General features: G+C 41.1%; 1 protein-coding gene across 1 annotated transcript in view; it reads right to left on the reverse strand.

Annotated features, from left to right (window-relative positions):
- Positions 1 to 5,848, reverse strand: part of UPF2 (UPF2 regulator of nonsense mediated mRNA decay) — a 94,581-nt gene extending 88,733 nt beyond the window's left edge. The window contains exons 1-2 of the mRNA XM_052650867.1: positions 5,809 to 5,848; positions 418 to 797 (exon numbers count right to left, since the gene is read on the reverse strand). Of these exons, the coding sequence (XP_052506827.1) occupies positions 418 to 779 (362 nt within the window). The 5' untranslated portion in view covers positions 780 to 797; positions 5,809 to 5,848. The remainder of the gene's footprint in view (positions 1 to 417; positions 798 to 5,808) is intronic.
- Positions 5,849 to 14,594: the final 8,746 nt, after the last annotated feature.

Raw genomic sequence — 14,594 nt, forward strand, 5'->3', positions numbered from 1 at the left:
ATTTTCGGGAATTCCCTGGCAGTCCAATAGTTAGGACTTTCACCACCAGGGCCCAGGTTCAATCCCTGGTCATGGAAATAAGATCCTGCCAGCCACACAGCATGGCCAAAAAAGAAAGATTTTCAACTTAGAAAGATTACATACTATACCATGAAAAAAATTTTCTAAAAAGCACAAACAGCTCAAATTGCCCCACACCTCAAAAAATACTTATTAAAGGTTACTATTATTTAATTTCAAGAGTTAAAGCACTGTAAGCATGCCTGTAGTCAGTGAAACTAACAGAACAAGTAAACTGAGATACTCTCAACTCTCAAGCAACTGTACCTTGCAAATTTTATTTCAAATAATCAGTTTTTCTAAAACATTTCAATCTTCCTATTTCTACACATCAGTAGTTAGAATAAACATTCTTACTTCAACTGGGCAGCCTCTTCTTCCTGCTGACGTTTCACCTGTTCTTCTTGCTTCTTTCTCTCTTCTTCTTCATGTTTCTTTTTTTCTTCTTCCTCTTTTTTCTTTAATTCCTCCTCTGCCTTCACCTTTTCTTCTTCTTTTTTCTTGCGTTCCTTGTCTTCTTTTTTTCTTTTATCTTCTTCCAGTTTCTTCTTCTTATCTTCAGGGACCTTAATAACCTCCTTCTTGGCAGTAAGCTTGATCTCCTCTTTTGGTTTCTCCCTGCTGCTCACTGGCCGCCTTTCACTGCAGTCTTTTTCCTTGCTGTTTAGTAAAGATTCTTTTTCTTCCATACTTGCTGGCTTTTTACGCTCAGCTGGCATTATGTTACCCAAGACAATCTGCAAGAGTAGAAGAATGTCAGCATTATAATCACAGTGACTTTTTTTTTTAAGTAATGTGACACTACTTTGTTAAGTGGAACATATTAATGCAACTTGGCAACTGTGAGAGATTAAATAAAATGCATACAAAACAAATACTATTTCAGTGATAAAATAAATCACTGATCATATTCCATATTCTATCATTATTATTATGCTTATGTCTAAGCACTTTTTTCTTTTTACTTTTTAGTCAGAAAATAGTCTCTACAAGAAGCAGAGAGCACAATATAAGGAACCTCCTCCATGTACCCATTACATTCAACCACTATCAACTTCACAGCTGATAGTAAATGACATATCATTTAATCATAAATACTTCAGTACTATCTGAGAACATTCTCAATCAGTTTCACCCACCATACTTCACAACCATTAAGAAATGCTGGTGACACTACATCATACAATATTCAATTACAAGTATTTAAGTGGAAGCATAAACGAGCTCTTACCTTCTACAAAGCAACCGATAAAATGGACAAGACTAATAAATTTCATCTCACTGCTCTAACTGTATCAAACACAGAAACTGCTAACTACCCCAAACTAGACTAGACCTTTCAACTCTTTATTAGTAGTCAAAATTAGTCTATAAACATCATGATTACTATAAATAAGACATAAATGAAATATTCTGTTCTATACTTGACAATACAAGAGCCACCAGCCCAGGGCTTCCCAGCCTCAAGAGTACTGACGTCGTGGGCAAGAGTTCTCTGGTGGGAGGAGGAAGGGCTACAGTGTGCATTGCACAAAGTGTAAACGAAGCATCCCTGCCTTCTACACAGTAGAGGCCAGGAGTATTGCCCCAGTTTTAAAAAAACAAAAATTACTCAGATATCACCAAATTTCCCCTGGGGGCAAAATCACTACCAGCTGAAAACCACCACACTAGCCACACGTGGCTACTTACACTATAAGTTAATTAAACAGAATCTGAAATTCAGTTCTCCATCATTATCCATAATCCAACTGCTCAACTCCACATGCTGCTAGTGGGTACAACATCAGACAGTGCAGATATAGAGCATTTTCATCATTATAGAAAGTTCTATTGGAGAGCACTGGTGTATAGTACAGGCTCCATACAGTTAACTGGAATAAACTCTGGAACAAAAAATGTATTCTCCAGCAAAATTCATCATTTTCCTTTCTAAAAATACGTGTCTACTTAGATTAGTGTTCTCATGTCTTTTCTTTTATGGACAATACTTCATGTTTTAATTCCTAAATCATTTGAAAGTTGTACACAAGAAAATCAAAATACTTTTCACTTAAGAAGTATAGAATTACTTAAACTACCGAGGGTTTTTTAAGCTAAACACGGTGCTCAAGTATTTTCAATACATGTTTTAAATTACATCAATAAAAACTATGTTAGCAAACAAAACATTTGCAGTAATAAATATTTTATAAACACAAAGCATTTATTTCAGCCCTCTAATAAAATATTACCACAGAAAGACAATCTAAGCCAACTGAAGCACTTTCAGTGATTTCTGGAGGCACATGTCATAGTCTGTATCTTATCTCAGCCACCTCTTCCTTCCCCTTTTCTGTTTTACTCTTATTCTCCTCCACTTCCATGTTCTATGCATTTTTTGGGCAATGACACCCAAAGGCTTCAGATAACCCTACTTGTGGAACTTGAACAAAAAATGGCTGTTAATCCTGTTTAAACAATCATTAAAATATATAAGAGCATAACTACTTATTTATGTGGCAAGACAGTGTTAATATTTATATTACCTGGGAAATGTAGTATCAACTTCTCATGCAGTTTCAATTAAATACCCACCACTGCCCTAAAGTGACTGGCTGCCCTAATGGCAAGCAAACTTTCAAGAGCAAATATTAATAGCTACTAGCTACTTCTCACAAAGTAAACATTTTACATACATTATCTCATTTAATAATAAAATCTTCATGAGATAAGTATTATTTTCCCTATTTAATAAATGAGTAAAAAGAGACCTGACCAAGTAAGTCGACCAAGGCTTCTACAGCTAGTGACAGAGCTGAACCAAAGTTATTAAGAATCCTGAAGAGGGTGCAGCTAGAAAACCTGACAAGAGATTCTGACTACACAAATCAGGACATCTCTCAGAGTAGAAAGAGTCCCTGATAATGCTTAAGCAGTTTCTACATTGTTTTAACTTTCAGCCTATTCTAGCTAAAAGATATGGGGACAGCTAATTCCCAGGTAATCAGGTAAACTTACTTAGGGATATCTGTAATTATATGCAAAAAAATAATGTTTTATATAGAATTTGTACTTTCTGATGCGAAGCTGCAACAAGCAACACTTCGGCTAATACGAGAAAGAACAGTTCTCAAAATATAAAAAAGAATGGTACCAAATTTTATATCTCATTTATGAAGACAAAATTAGACACTAAGTTCTGTTAAAACATTAAGAAACGTACTTGGAATCTGACAAACTTATAAAGGATCATCATTTATCATTTAACAGTCCCTCAAACTTTTGTGATTTTCCACAGTACTCATATATTCAATAGACTTTTAAACACCTTCTGTATCAAACTGCAGAAGTCTTTCATGAATTAGATTCTGCTCTAGAGCATGGCAAAACAGATTTTCAACAAGACCCTCAAGTCTTGGCAGTGTTATCTTCTTTGAACCATTTCATCCTTATATTACAAACACATAACCAAAGAACATCTGGAACTAAATTTAAGTGAACAAAAATATGATGAAAAATTTAAGGTTCATGTAAAGGTAGCAATGCACTATGAGAAAATAATATGAGCTTTAAAGTCAGTCAGACTTTTAAGTTTGCAAACTTTACAACCTGCTGGCTATGGAAACAGGGCAATGTAACTTCTCTGAGTCTATTCATCCATAAGATGGAGATACTGCTACCTCTCTTACAGACGTCTTAAACTTCTCTAAGTCTAGAAGAGAGCATGAGAGAGCCATTCAACAAATGCTTATTCTCTTTCACAGAGAAAACTGAAGAGTTAAGCCTAAAATAAGAATTTTTTAGAGTTAGGAGTACTAGATTTTAACTACTCCAATTCTCAATTTTTACACTGAGTGAACTGCCCAAGATTACACAACTAGCTTAGTGACTGGGTTGAGACTGTGTCCAGTGCTCTTTCCCCCTATATACCCTAAGACTTAAAGTCAAGTAGGGACTTCCCTGGTGATCCAGTGGCTAAGACCCTGGGGGCTAGGATTGGATCCCTAGTCAGGAAACTAGATTCTCTATGTTTCAACTAAAGATCCCTAAAGATCCCACATGGTGCAGCTAAAGATCCTGCATGTCCCAAGTAAGACCTGGTGCAACCAAATAAATAAATATTTTTTAAAAGCCAAGTAAAAAATACAAACTACAGAATTCAGATTAAGTATGTATTTGTATCACATCAAATTTCAAATATGAAACAGCATTAAATTATATTGGGAAATGCTAACTGCATTTCAAATTTTAATAAACTCATGCTTTAATATTCTACCTCAAGTCTTTCAAATAAAAACTAGAACTTTTAAATAGAGTCTATAAGATAAAAATTAGTGATCTTTTAATTGGAATATGATTAGCTCCTACAAGCCAGTATAATTACATTCACACAGTCCTTAAAAGGAACCCACGCTTTAAAACCACCTTTCTAGCTCCCAAAATAGTGTCCTGGCCCTTGGGGCTGTATATTTTATTTGGTTTTCTAAATATACTCTGAACTTCCAGAAGAAAGAAAAACTACTTTACTAGTAAAACAGGTATTTTCAATGGTCTGTTGGGAGAGTGCAGAGAAAGGGGTGTTTCCCTTTAAAGCTATTTCTCCACAAAGTACCATATGGGTTATGTATGAAATCACAATGAGACTGCTCTGAAAATGCTCGAGTGAAAGGATGATATTTAATCTTTTCATTTTGTGTTATTCATTTAAAATGGTCTAACGGCAGAACAGCACAAGGGCATTACCTCCCAGTCTCTGACTTTAAAGAACGTCCTCAGGAAACAGGACTCATTCAAAGTTTTTACAAATTCCACCAGAGTTCAAAAAAGGTTTTCTTGATGAGTCGTACAGTTTTTCTAAACACTTAATAACTCTGCTAAAGGGGAAAAGTAAGGGAGAGTTTTTCCTCAGGTCTGATGCATCACTGCGTGCAAGTCCTAAAAGAGCAAGAGAGCCAACGGTCCGGTCCAGACTGTCCCCTCAAGCTTATAAGCTGGCTCTGCTCCGCCAAAAAACACCCCGCGATCGCCTCTTTAGTTCAACAGGAGGACCGGGAAGCCCAGGATGAAGGCAAAGTGAAGAATCCTCAGCCCATGGGACTAAAAAGAAGTCCACCCAGGAATGCCTGCCCACCACTCTCCGATCCACCGAACCCGGTCCCCTGCACCCTCTTCTCCCACAACCCCCTGCTCCCGCTCCACACGCCTCAGCTCCGCTCGCTTCCTCGCCACAACTCCCCTTCCCACGGGGTCCACGGTCACCTTCGCGGACCGTCCCTGCCCCAGCCCTAACTTCGCACCCCACACTCCCTCACCGCCGGAGCCCCACACGCTCCGGCCGGTCTCCCGGCTCCACATCCTCCCACACACACACCCACCCTCCCCATTTCCTCGCCCTCGCTTCCCTCCCGGCTCCCAAAGAGCTCTCCCCAGCCTCCCCTCGCTCTCCTCCACACCCCAAACCTCTTCACCCCGCCACGGCGGGCTCCCCGCCTCCGGCCCCGAGGCCCACCCCAGGCATATAGGGCAGGCACCCCCTCGACAGCCTCTCCTGCCTCCCTCCCGCGTTGAAGGGAGCCTCCTGAGGAGAGGGGTCTGAGGAGAACGACGCCGGACCCGCGGTCCGTCTCCTGCTCGCCGTCCCCGGAGCGCTGGGGTGCCGAGTCGCCTCACGGGTCCCCGGGGGAGTAGGAGTCCAGGCCGGTGCCCCCCAACCCCGCTCCCTCCTGGTCGTTGGGGCGGAGGGGAAGGAGGTTCCCCGGGACTTACCTCGAGCCTGTTGTCAACATTAGCCCCGGGTTTCCCAGCACCAACTCCAGCGCTCGGGCTCTCCCCTCCCCTCCCCCCACCTAGCTCGCAGCCGAGGGCCCGCCTTCCCTCACCTCCCCCTCCTCCCTCCGCCCGCCGGCCCTCCCGTCCGCCACTCACCAGCGCGGCCAGGCTGCGAGTGGGGGCGGGGCGGAGGACGGCGGAAAGGAAGCAGCTGTCCGCACTATTGCCAGGTCGAAAACAGTCCGGGCTTTCCTTCCGCCGGCATTCCCTCGCTCTTAGCTTAGCTCCGGGGCGAAGGATCGAGAGTGAATGCTCAGATAGGTGCCACAGACAGAGCGGCGGCTTCAAGCTGCCCAACTCAAGGAGAGGAGCTAATTTTTCAGACAGGCAATTCGCAGGGCAGCCATACCTGCACCTCCAGCCAGGGCCTCAGCGGAGGGGAGGAGTAGTCAGAGGCCCGGAGGCAGGAAGTGGATTGGTTGCCAGGAAAGGGAAAGCGCCTGAATTGGAGGTGCGCAAGCGCAGGCGCTGGGGGAGGGAGACCGGAGGGGGAAAGCGAGAATGGAGAGGGGCGGAGCTAACAGGAGGTGAGGAAGGGCGGTGGAGGAGTAGACGAATTACGGAGCGCCATTAAGGACAAATTTAGCCACGTGTTTCTCAGAGGCTTTTCCTGGAGTGTATGTAAGGAGTCTAAGAAGGGAGAGTTTGATTGGACTAATTCGTGGGGTGAGGTTGAGGATTTAGGAAGCTGAAAGCTGGAGAAGCTAAGAATATGTACGGTGAGGAAGGTACAGGTTGGTAAGGGACGGATCTAGATTTAAGAAAGTCCCGTAGGGGAACTTCCAGAAGCAGTTTTAGCTGTTCAGTCTGTAAGTACCCCACGGCTGAAGAAGGATCAAGGCTTTTCTCATACAGGTCTTAGAAAGTACCCTGTTAAAAAAAAAAAAAAGAAAGAAAGAAAGCACCCTGTTGTAGCCAGCAAGTTTTTTACAGTAGCATCATATCCGCGAATTACTGAATGAAATCACCAGGTTAAAAAATTGGACAGTGTTGCCATTTCTTCTAAATGTGGAACCAAGTCAGTTTTTTTTAAATGGCTCAGCTTATCTAAACTTATTTTCTCTTAAATTGATGAATTCGTGCATCAGGCCTCTGATTTTTATCGAAAAAGTGTGAGGTTTGCCAACAGAATCTGTCTGGGTGTTAAGTACTACCGGCTGTGGCTGGTCAGGAACGAAGGTGCAGAACTGGTCTTCATTCTTGTTTTTTCGTGCGGTGCTTCTCCCACAAAATAAGCTACTAGCCACCTCAAATCCTTGACGCATGTCTAAGTTCACTTGTGTTCAACTTTTGTACATTTGTCTCAATTTACTGGTTTTACTTACCTTTCTTTTTTCAAATTGTGTATTAGATTTACAATCATATAAGATTCAGGTGTACAACATAGATTCACAATTTTTATTTATAGTGATTCACAATATTGGCTATATTCCCGAGCTGTATAATATATCCTTGTAACTCATTTATTGTACATAAAATTAATACCTCTTAACCTCTACCTCTGTTTCCCCTTCCCCTGCCAGCTCTCTATTGGTGACCATGGATTTGTTCTCTGTATCTGAGTCTGTTTCTTTTCTATTTACTAGTTTCTTTTCTTTTTTAGATACCACACGTGAGTGATAATCTACAGTATTTGTACTTCTCTGTCTGACTTCCTTCACTAAGCACAAAAGGCTTCAAGTTCATCGTGTTGTTGCAAATGGCAAAGTTTCCTTCTTTTTTATGCTTGAGTGTGTATGTATGTCATCATCTTTATCCATTCATCTGTTGGTGGACACGGGTTGCTTACACTTAGACCATTTATTCTTAGCACATAAGTTACTCTTCCAAACTGAGTGTTGATGCTTCTTGTATTTAAAAAAACCCTACCGATAGGCCCACCCTTTAAAGGACAGTGAAAAAGAAAGACAGACAAATACTGCTTTTATATCATTGATGAGCCATTATGAGAGAACTGTCCTAAAACACCAGGCCACCAAGTTCTCCTTGAAGTTTTTTGTATTTTGTCTGATTACCTTGAGAAGATTCACCTGTGCCGTTGATCAGTAAATCTTCTCAATCCTTTGCCTGTCATCAGGTGTTAAAAAGAAACCGTGTGAGTACAGGGATCAAAAAAGAGAGCATTTGCTATTTTACATTTGTTATTTTAATAATTAGAATAATGCTATAGGTAAGTATTCTGAATTTTATAGAAACTGAATCACAAAAGATTAATTTATTAAAGATCAGAAAAACTAATAAATATATTCTCTACTATCATACTGAACTCTTTTTTTTTTTTAATACTGAACTCAACTGCAGAAAACCAAGCTCTTCCCACTGCCTTAATGCACATTTTTACATAGACTGAAAATGCTGCCAATCGTTTTGTTTCCAGAGGAGTATGTCAAGCAAACCACCAAAAGCCCTCTGATATGGGGATGTCATTGAATCTTACCTTCAGGGAATACATTGCTCTGAAGAAGCCATCATTTTTGCATTGTGATGACTCAAATTTCACTATTTCTTGAAGCTAAATTATATTAAGTTTTTAAGTGTTTAAGTATTTCAGAAAATTCTCAGAAATGTCCATTCTTCTTTTTCCTGGTTCACTTGATAGAACTATACCATATGAAAAAAACAGGGCGGTTCCCTGGTGGTCTAGTTAGGACTGCAGTTTCTTGATCAGGTTCAGTCCCTGGTCGGGGAACTAAGATCCCGCATGCTGTGCTGTGTGGCCAATAAATGCACACATACATAAAGTCAAAAGAAAAAATGAGATCAAAGAAAATGTGATAAGAGAAGAAGGTCCAGGACTAAGCCCTGAAAAACTTCCAAATATAGAGGTTAAGTCCCTAAAAAGGAGACAGTGCAGAGAGGGGAAAGCTGGAGTGAATAGCTTTGTAAAAGCCTAGAAAAGAAGTGGCTAACTGTCTCAAATGTTAATGAGAGAACAGGTAACATCAGGCAGGAAAGAACCCATTGGATTGACACTGGGGCTCAACACAGTTTTTCGGAACCAGATCAGTGAAGTAGTGGGCATGGATTGGAATAGTTGACTAAATTTGGTCACAAAGAATGGGACACAACTGAGCCACTGAGCTGAACTGAAATTGGAGATGAAAAAAGAAGACAAGTATTTGAGGCATTTTACTCTGAAGATCAGTAGAAAATGAACTATGGAGAATGTGAAGTCAGGGAGGATTTGTTTGTATCTTTTATGTTATTTTTGTATTTTTTAATGAAAAATATAGAGAATGTTTATTAATGGGAATGATCTAATAGGGAAATACTGGAGTTGCAAGAGGGAGGGAAAAAAAAAAAGATAGCAAAGGAGGAAAATCATTGTGATGGAAAGGAATAGCATCTAAAGTACAAGTGGAGGGACTTCCCTGGTGGTCCAGTGGTTAAGACTCCAAGCTTCAACTGCAGGACACACAGGTTCAATTCCTGCTCAGGGAACTGGGATCTCATATACTGTGTGGCACAGTCAAAAATTAAAGTACAAATGGGAAAAGTGCCTTTGATAGAAGAAGGGGCTTTTCCAGTGAGTCAGCTCTTCAAATCAGATATGACCAAAGTATTGGAGCTTCAGCATCAGTCCTTCCTATGAATATTCAGGGTCGATTTCCTTTAGGATTGACTGGTTTGATCTCCTTGCTGTCCAAGGAACTCTCAAGAGTCTTCTCCAGCACCATGTGCTCATAAGTTTAAAACCATCTGGACTACATTTGCCAATATCCCCAGAATAGATGGACAGTTAGATTTAATCAGCTTGCCTTTTTTTTTTCCCCATGAAGGAAATGGCAGACAGACAACTATAAGTATCTATCGTGGTATTTGCAAAAGAACAATTATAATGCAGGATCGTAGGATCTACACTGGATTTGGAGGGAAGTTAAAGGGAAATGAGGTTTATATGTGAGTATGGATGGGGTTAACAGATTGATAGGAGTACAGGTTGCAAAGAAAACTGACAAAAGAGCCAAACCTTGAGTGAGTGAATGGGGACAGACAAGGACATCACAAAGTGGTTCTGAAGAGTTACCATAGCAGGAGATGTAGAGAGAAGAAGCAAGCCCAACAGGGTCAAAGTTCTTGGAAGAGAACTGGTTTGGAAGCTACAATGGGAAACCAAAAACACTGTAGCATCTATGAAGTGAGACTCAATTCAGTTCAGTTCAGTTGCTCAGCCGAGTCCGACTCTTCGTAACCCCATGAATTGCAGCACGCCAGGCCTCCCTGTCCATCACCAACTCCCGGAGTTCACCCAAACTCACGTCCATCGAGTCGGTGATGCCATCCAGCCATCTCATCCTTTGTCCCCTTCTCCTCCTGCCCCCAATCCCTCCCAGCATCAGGGTCTTTTCCAATGAGTCAACTCTTTGAATGAGGTAGCCTACATAAATCCAAATTCTAGCCCCAGTGTTTACTAGCTATTCAAACGTCACAGCTTTTTATTCTTGAAAATTGTAATAATAGCAGTACTTTTTTCTAGGGTTTTGTGAATAGTAATTGAGGTGATTTAAATAAAACCACTTAACACAGTGTTCATAGTTTATGCTCTTTGAGTGTTAGCTATTACCAAATCATTTTGCTAACAATAAACACTATCATCTGAATGGCTTTGCAATTTGAATAAATACGGCTTCAAGGCCCTTTCTTTGCCCTCCCACTGGTATGAAACCGGTGCACCAGGAACTTTTTACTCCAACATTATGTATCCTGCTAAGAAACAAAAAAGGAAGATAAAAAAGAAAGGAGAAATGTCAAATCACCTCAGTTTACGTTTTACATTTCTTACAATTTTGTCAATTATACCCCAATAAGACTGAGAGAAGAAAAAAGAAACTGTGCTCTCCACTACTGTAAACAATAAAGACAGAGGTGTGTAAATATCTCTAATTCTGGTTTCACTTCTATTGCCCAGTAGAAGAAACATCCTCAGTATTCTTTGGGGAAACTAATGGGTAAGTAAGTGGTGAGAAAACTAACCCTATGTCATCTAATTGATCTCAGTTCTTTAATTCCTGACTTACATTTCTAAGTCTTTGCTGTGAGATAATTGTGATGAAATATACCACATATACTTCAAACCTAAAATGTCCAAAATTGAACTTAATATTGGCCTCCAACCCCACCTGTTTCTTTTTCTGTTTTTATTCTATCAGTTAATGATGCTAAAGGGGACCACATAGGCCACACCGAAATGTGCTAGTTTATCATAAGGATTGTTCTGAAAGTGAAAGTGTAAGTCGCTCAGTCCTGTCTGACTCTTTATGACCCCATGCACTGTAACCCACCAGGATCCTCTGTCCATGGGATTTTCCAGGCAAGAATACTGGAGTGGGTTGCCATTCCCTTTTCCAGGGGATTTTCCCTGACTCAAGGACTGAACCTGGGTCTCCTGCATTGCAGGCAGATTCTTCACCGTTTGAGCCACCAGGAAGGCAATTAAGAATCAACAGATTCAGAAAGAGTTCTATAGAACTCTGCTTAACTGCCTAAAAGCAGAGCGTGGATTTCCCTTTGTGAAAGTGTCTACCCCAACCCTCCAACCCCAGCATCAAGAACTGTCTCATCACCAGAGATGGAGAGACAACACTCAGATGGATTTACATAAACAGATCTTACTAAAATAATCCGTATCTCCCATTAGTTCCCCTATATATTTTCTAGTGACTTAACAGAAGTTTGTCATCCCTGGAAACCCAAGCTCCCTTTCCTCTGTTAGAATGGTACCTAAGCCCGGAGTCTAACTGCTTTGTGTTTCACTTTTCTGTGAACTCACATAAATATAAGTGAAAATTGTATGTCTTTTCTCCTAATAATCTGTCTTTTGTTAGTTTAATCTGCACAGTCTCAATTAAGAACATAAATTCAGTTCAATTCAGTCGCTCAGTCATGTCCGACTCTACAACCCCATGGACTGCAGCACGCCGGGCCTCCCTGTCCCTCACCACTCCCAGAGTTTACCCAAACTCATGTCCATTGAGTCGGTGATGCCATCCAACCATCTCATCCTCTGTCGTCCCCTTCTCCCACCTTCAATCTTTCCCAGCATCAGGGTCCTTTCCAATGAGTCAGTTCTTTGCATCAAGTGGCCGAAGTATTGGAGTTTCAGCTTCAACATCAGTCCTACCAATGAACACCCAGGACTGATCTCCTTTAGGATGGACTGGTTGGATCTCCTTGCAGTCCAAGGGACTCTCAAGAGTCTTCTCCAACACCACGGTTCAAAAGCATCAATTCTTCGGTTCTTGGCTTTCTTTATAGCCTAACTCACATCCATCTATGACTACTGGAAAAGCCATAGCCTTGACTAGACAGACCTTTGTTGGCAAAGTAATGTCTCTGCTTTTTAATATGCTGTCTAGGTTGGTCATAACTTTCCTGCCAAGGAGTAAACGTCTTTTAATTTCATGGCTGCAGTCACCATCTACAGTGATTTTGGAGCCCAAGAAAATAAAGTCTGACACTGTTTCCACTGTTTCCCCATCTATTTCCCAAGAAGTGATGGGACTGGATGCCAAGATGTTAGTTTTCTGAATGTTGAGCTTTAAGCCAACTTTTTCACTGTCCTCTTTCACTTTCATCAAGAGGCTCTTTAGTTCTACTTCACTTTCTGCCATAAGGGTGGTGTCATCTGCATATCTGAGATTATTGATATTTCTCCCGGCAATCTTCATTCCAGCTTGTGCTTCATCCAGCCCAGCATTTCATAACAGGATAGAGGAAAAGTTATTCCTCCCCAATAGTTTCTTTGTCCTCCATCATCTCTTATCCAAATGCAATCAGTGTCTTTTTTTTTTTCTTTTTAAATTTTATTTATTTATTTATTTTTGGCTGTGCTGGGTCTTCATTGCTGCGAGGGCTTTTCTCTAGTTCTGGCCAGCAGGGGCTACTCTCTAGTTACTGTAGCCAGGCTAATTTTTGTGGTGGCTTCTCGTGTGGAGCACAGTCTAGGGCACACAGGCTTCAGTAGTTGCAGGACACAGGCTCAGTGGCCACGGCTCCCAGGCTCCGCAGCACAGGCTCAGTGGCCGTGGCTCCCAGGCTCCAGAGCACAGGCTCAGTAGTTGTGGCTCACGGGCTTAGTTGCTCTCTGGCATGTGGTATCTTCCCAGAGCAGGGATCTAACTTGTGTCTCCTGCATTGATAAGCAGATTCTTTACTACTGAGCCACCAGGAAAGCCCGAAATCAGTGTGTCTTCAAAAGATCTTGCCTTGGGAGTTCTCTAGCAGTCTAGTGGTTAGAACATTTTCACTGCCTTGGCCTGAGTTCAATACTTGGTTGGGGAACTAAGATCCACAAGCTGCGCTCAGCAGGGCCAAAATAAATAAAAGAATAAAATTTTAAAAAAGATCTTACCTCGGTCCTCCTCTGTATCCCACTGCCACAATCTTAGTTGAGACCAACATCAATTCAAACCCACACTATTGGCAACAATCTTAATTCTAACTAATTACTTTTAATTTTGTCCCCTCTGACCTTAGCAACCTTTCAAGCACAAATCTGTTTAACTCCTGTGCAAAACACCCTTTAATGGCAATAGTCTCCAAACTTCTCTGGTCGTACAATCCATGGGAAGGGGAGGAGGGCATACACTCCCAAGTCATGTCTATTTACTTAGATATAAATTGTGTGTATATGTATTACTACCTAAATTTGAACATAATACTACACATCCCAAAGTAGAAGAAATTTAAAAAAAAAACAAGTTCTAATATTTTTGCCTAAATAGATCATTTTGCATATCTCCTTGTGCCAAGTGACTTTGGAAGCCACTGATTTACAGGGTAAAAATTCAGTCTTTAGCAGGAGATCTTCATAGCTCTTGCCTGTATATCTAGTTTCTGGCTCATTCTCCACAGGTCTGAGTTCTAGCTATAGTTAATAAGTTGCATGTACTGAATTGGGCTTCCTAGGTAGCGCTAGATGGTAAAGAACCCATCTACCAATGCAGGAGACATAGGTTCGATCCCTGTTGGGAAGATCCTGTGAAGGAGAGGTGGGCTCGTCAACATACTCCAATATTCTTGCCTGGAGAATCCCATGGACAGAGGAGCCTGGTGGGCTACAGTCCATAGGGGTCACACAGAGTCAGACACAACTGAAGCGACTTAGCACAGCACAGCACATGAACTGAACCTCCTCTTCCCTTGGTGCACATACTATGACTTTGCCTAGAATACTTCCTCCCATGAATGTTTTCAGCCTAAATGCTAAAGGCATTATTTCTTTAGGGAAGCCATTCTTCATCACCACCAGCCTACATATGTTGGATTAAGTCTCTGTCCCTACTTGAGTTCCCATAGTAGTCTCTGAACAACTCAATTCCAACGTTCATTATATTGAAGTAATTTGTTTGTATTTGCTTTCCCATTAAGACTGTGAGCTCCTTGAGACTATGATTTGTATCTTATTCATCTTTGTGTCCTGGGACCACAATCACATTTTGAGAGAAGAATTAAAAGTAAATGAATACAACATTGTAAATCAACTATACTCCAATATTTTTTTTAAAAATGAATGAATATAGACTTTGGCCTATGGATTATTTTGAGCTGAAGGCAATTAAGAGTCAATCAGATGAAGAAAGAAAACTTCTTGGAGCTCCCTTTATCTGACTAAAAGCAGAAACTTTTGAGAAATGGAGACTGCCATAAGTATCCTCCCTGGGAGATTTATGGCTCTAAAGATGAAAAGCCAACATGAAGATGAATCTACACAAACCTTGTTA

Source organism: Budorcas taxicolor, chromosome 13 (assembly GCF_023091745.1).
Source record: "Budorcas taxicolor isolate Tak-1 chromosome 13, Takin1.1, whole genome shotgun sequence".
Classification (NCBI taxonomy): Eukaryota; Metazoa; Chordata; class Mammalia; order Artiodactyla; family Bovidae; genus Budorcas; species Budorcas taxicolor.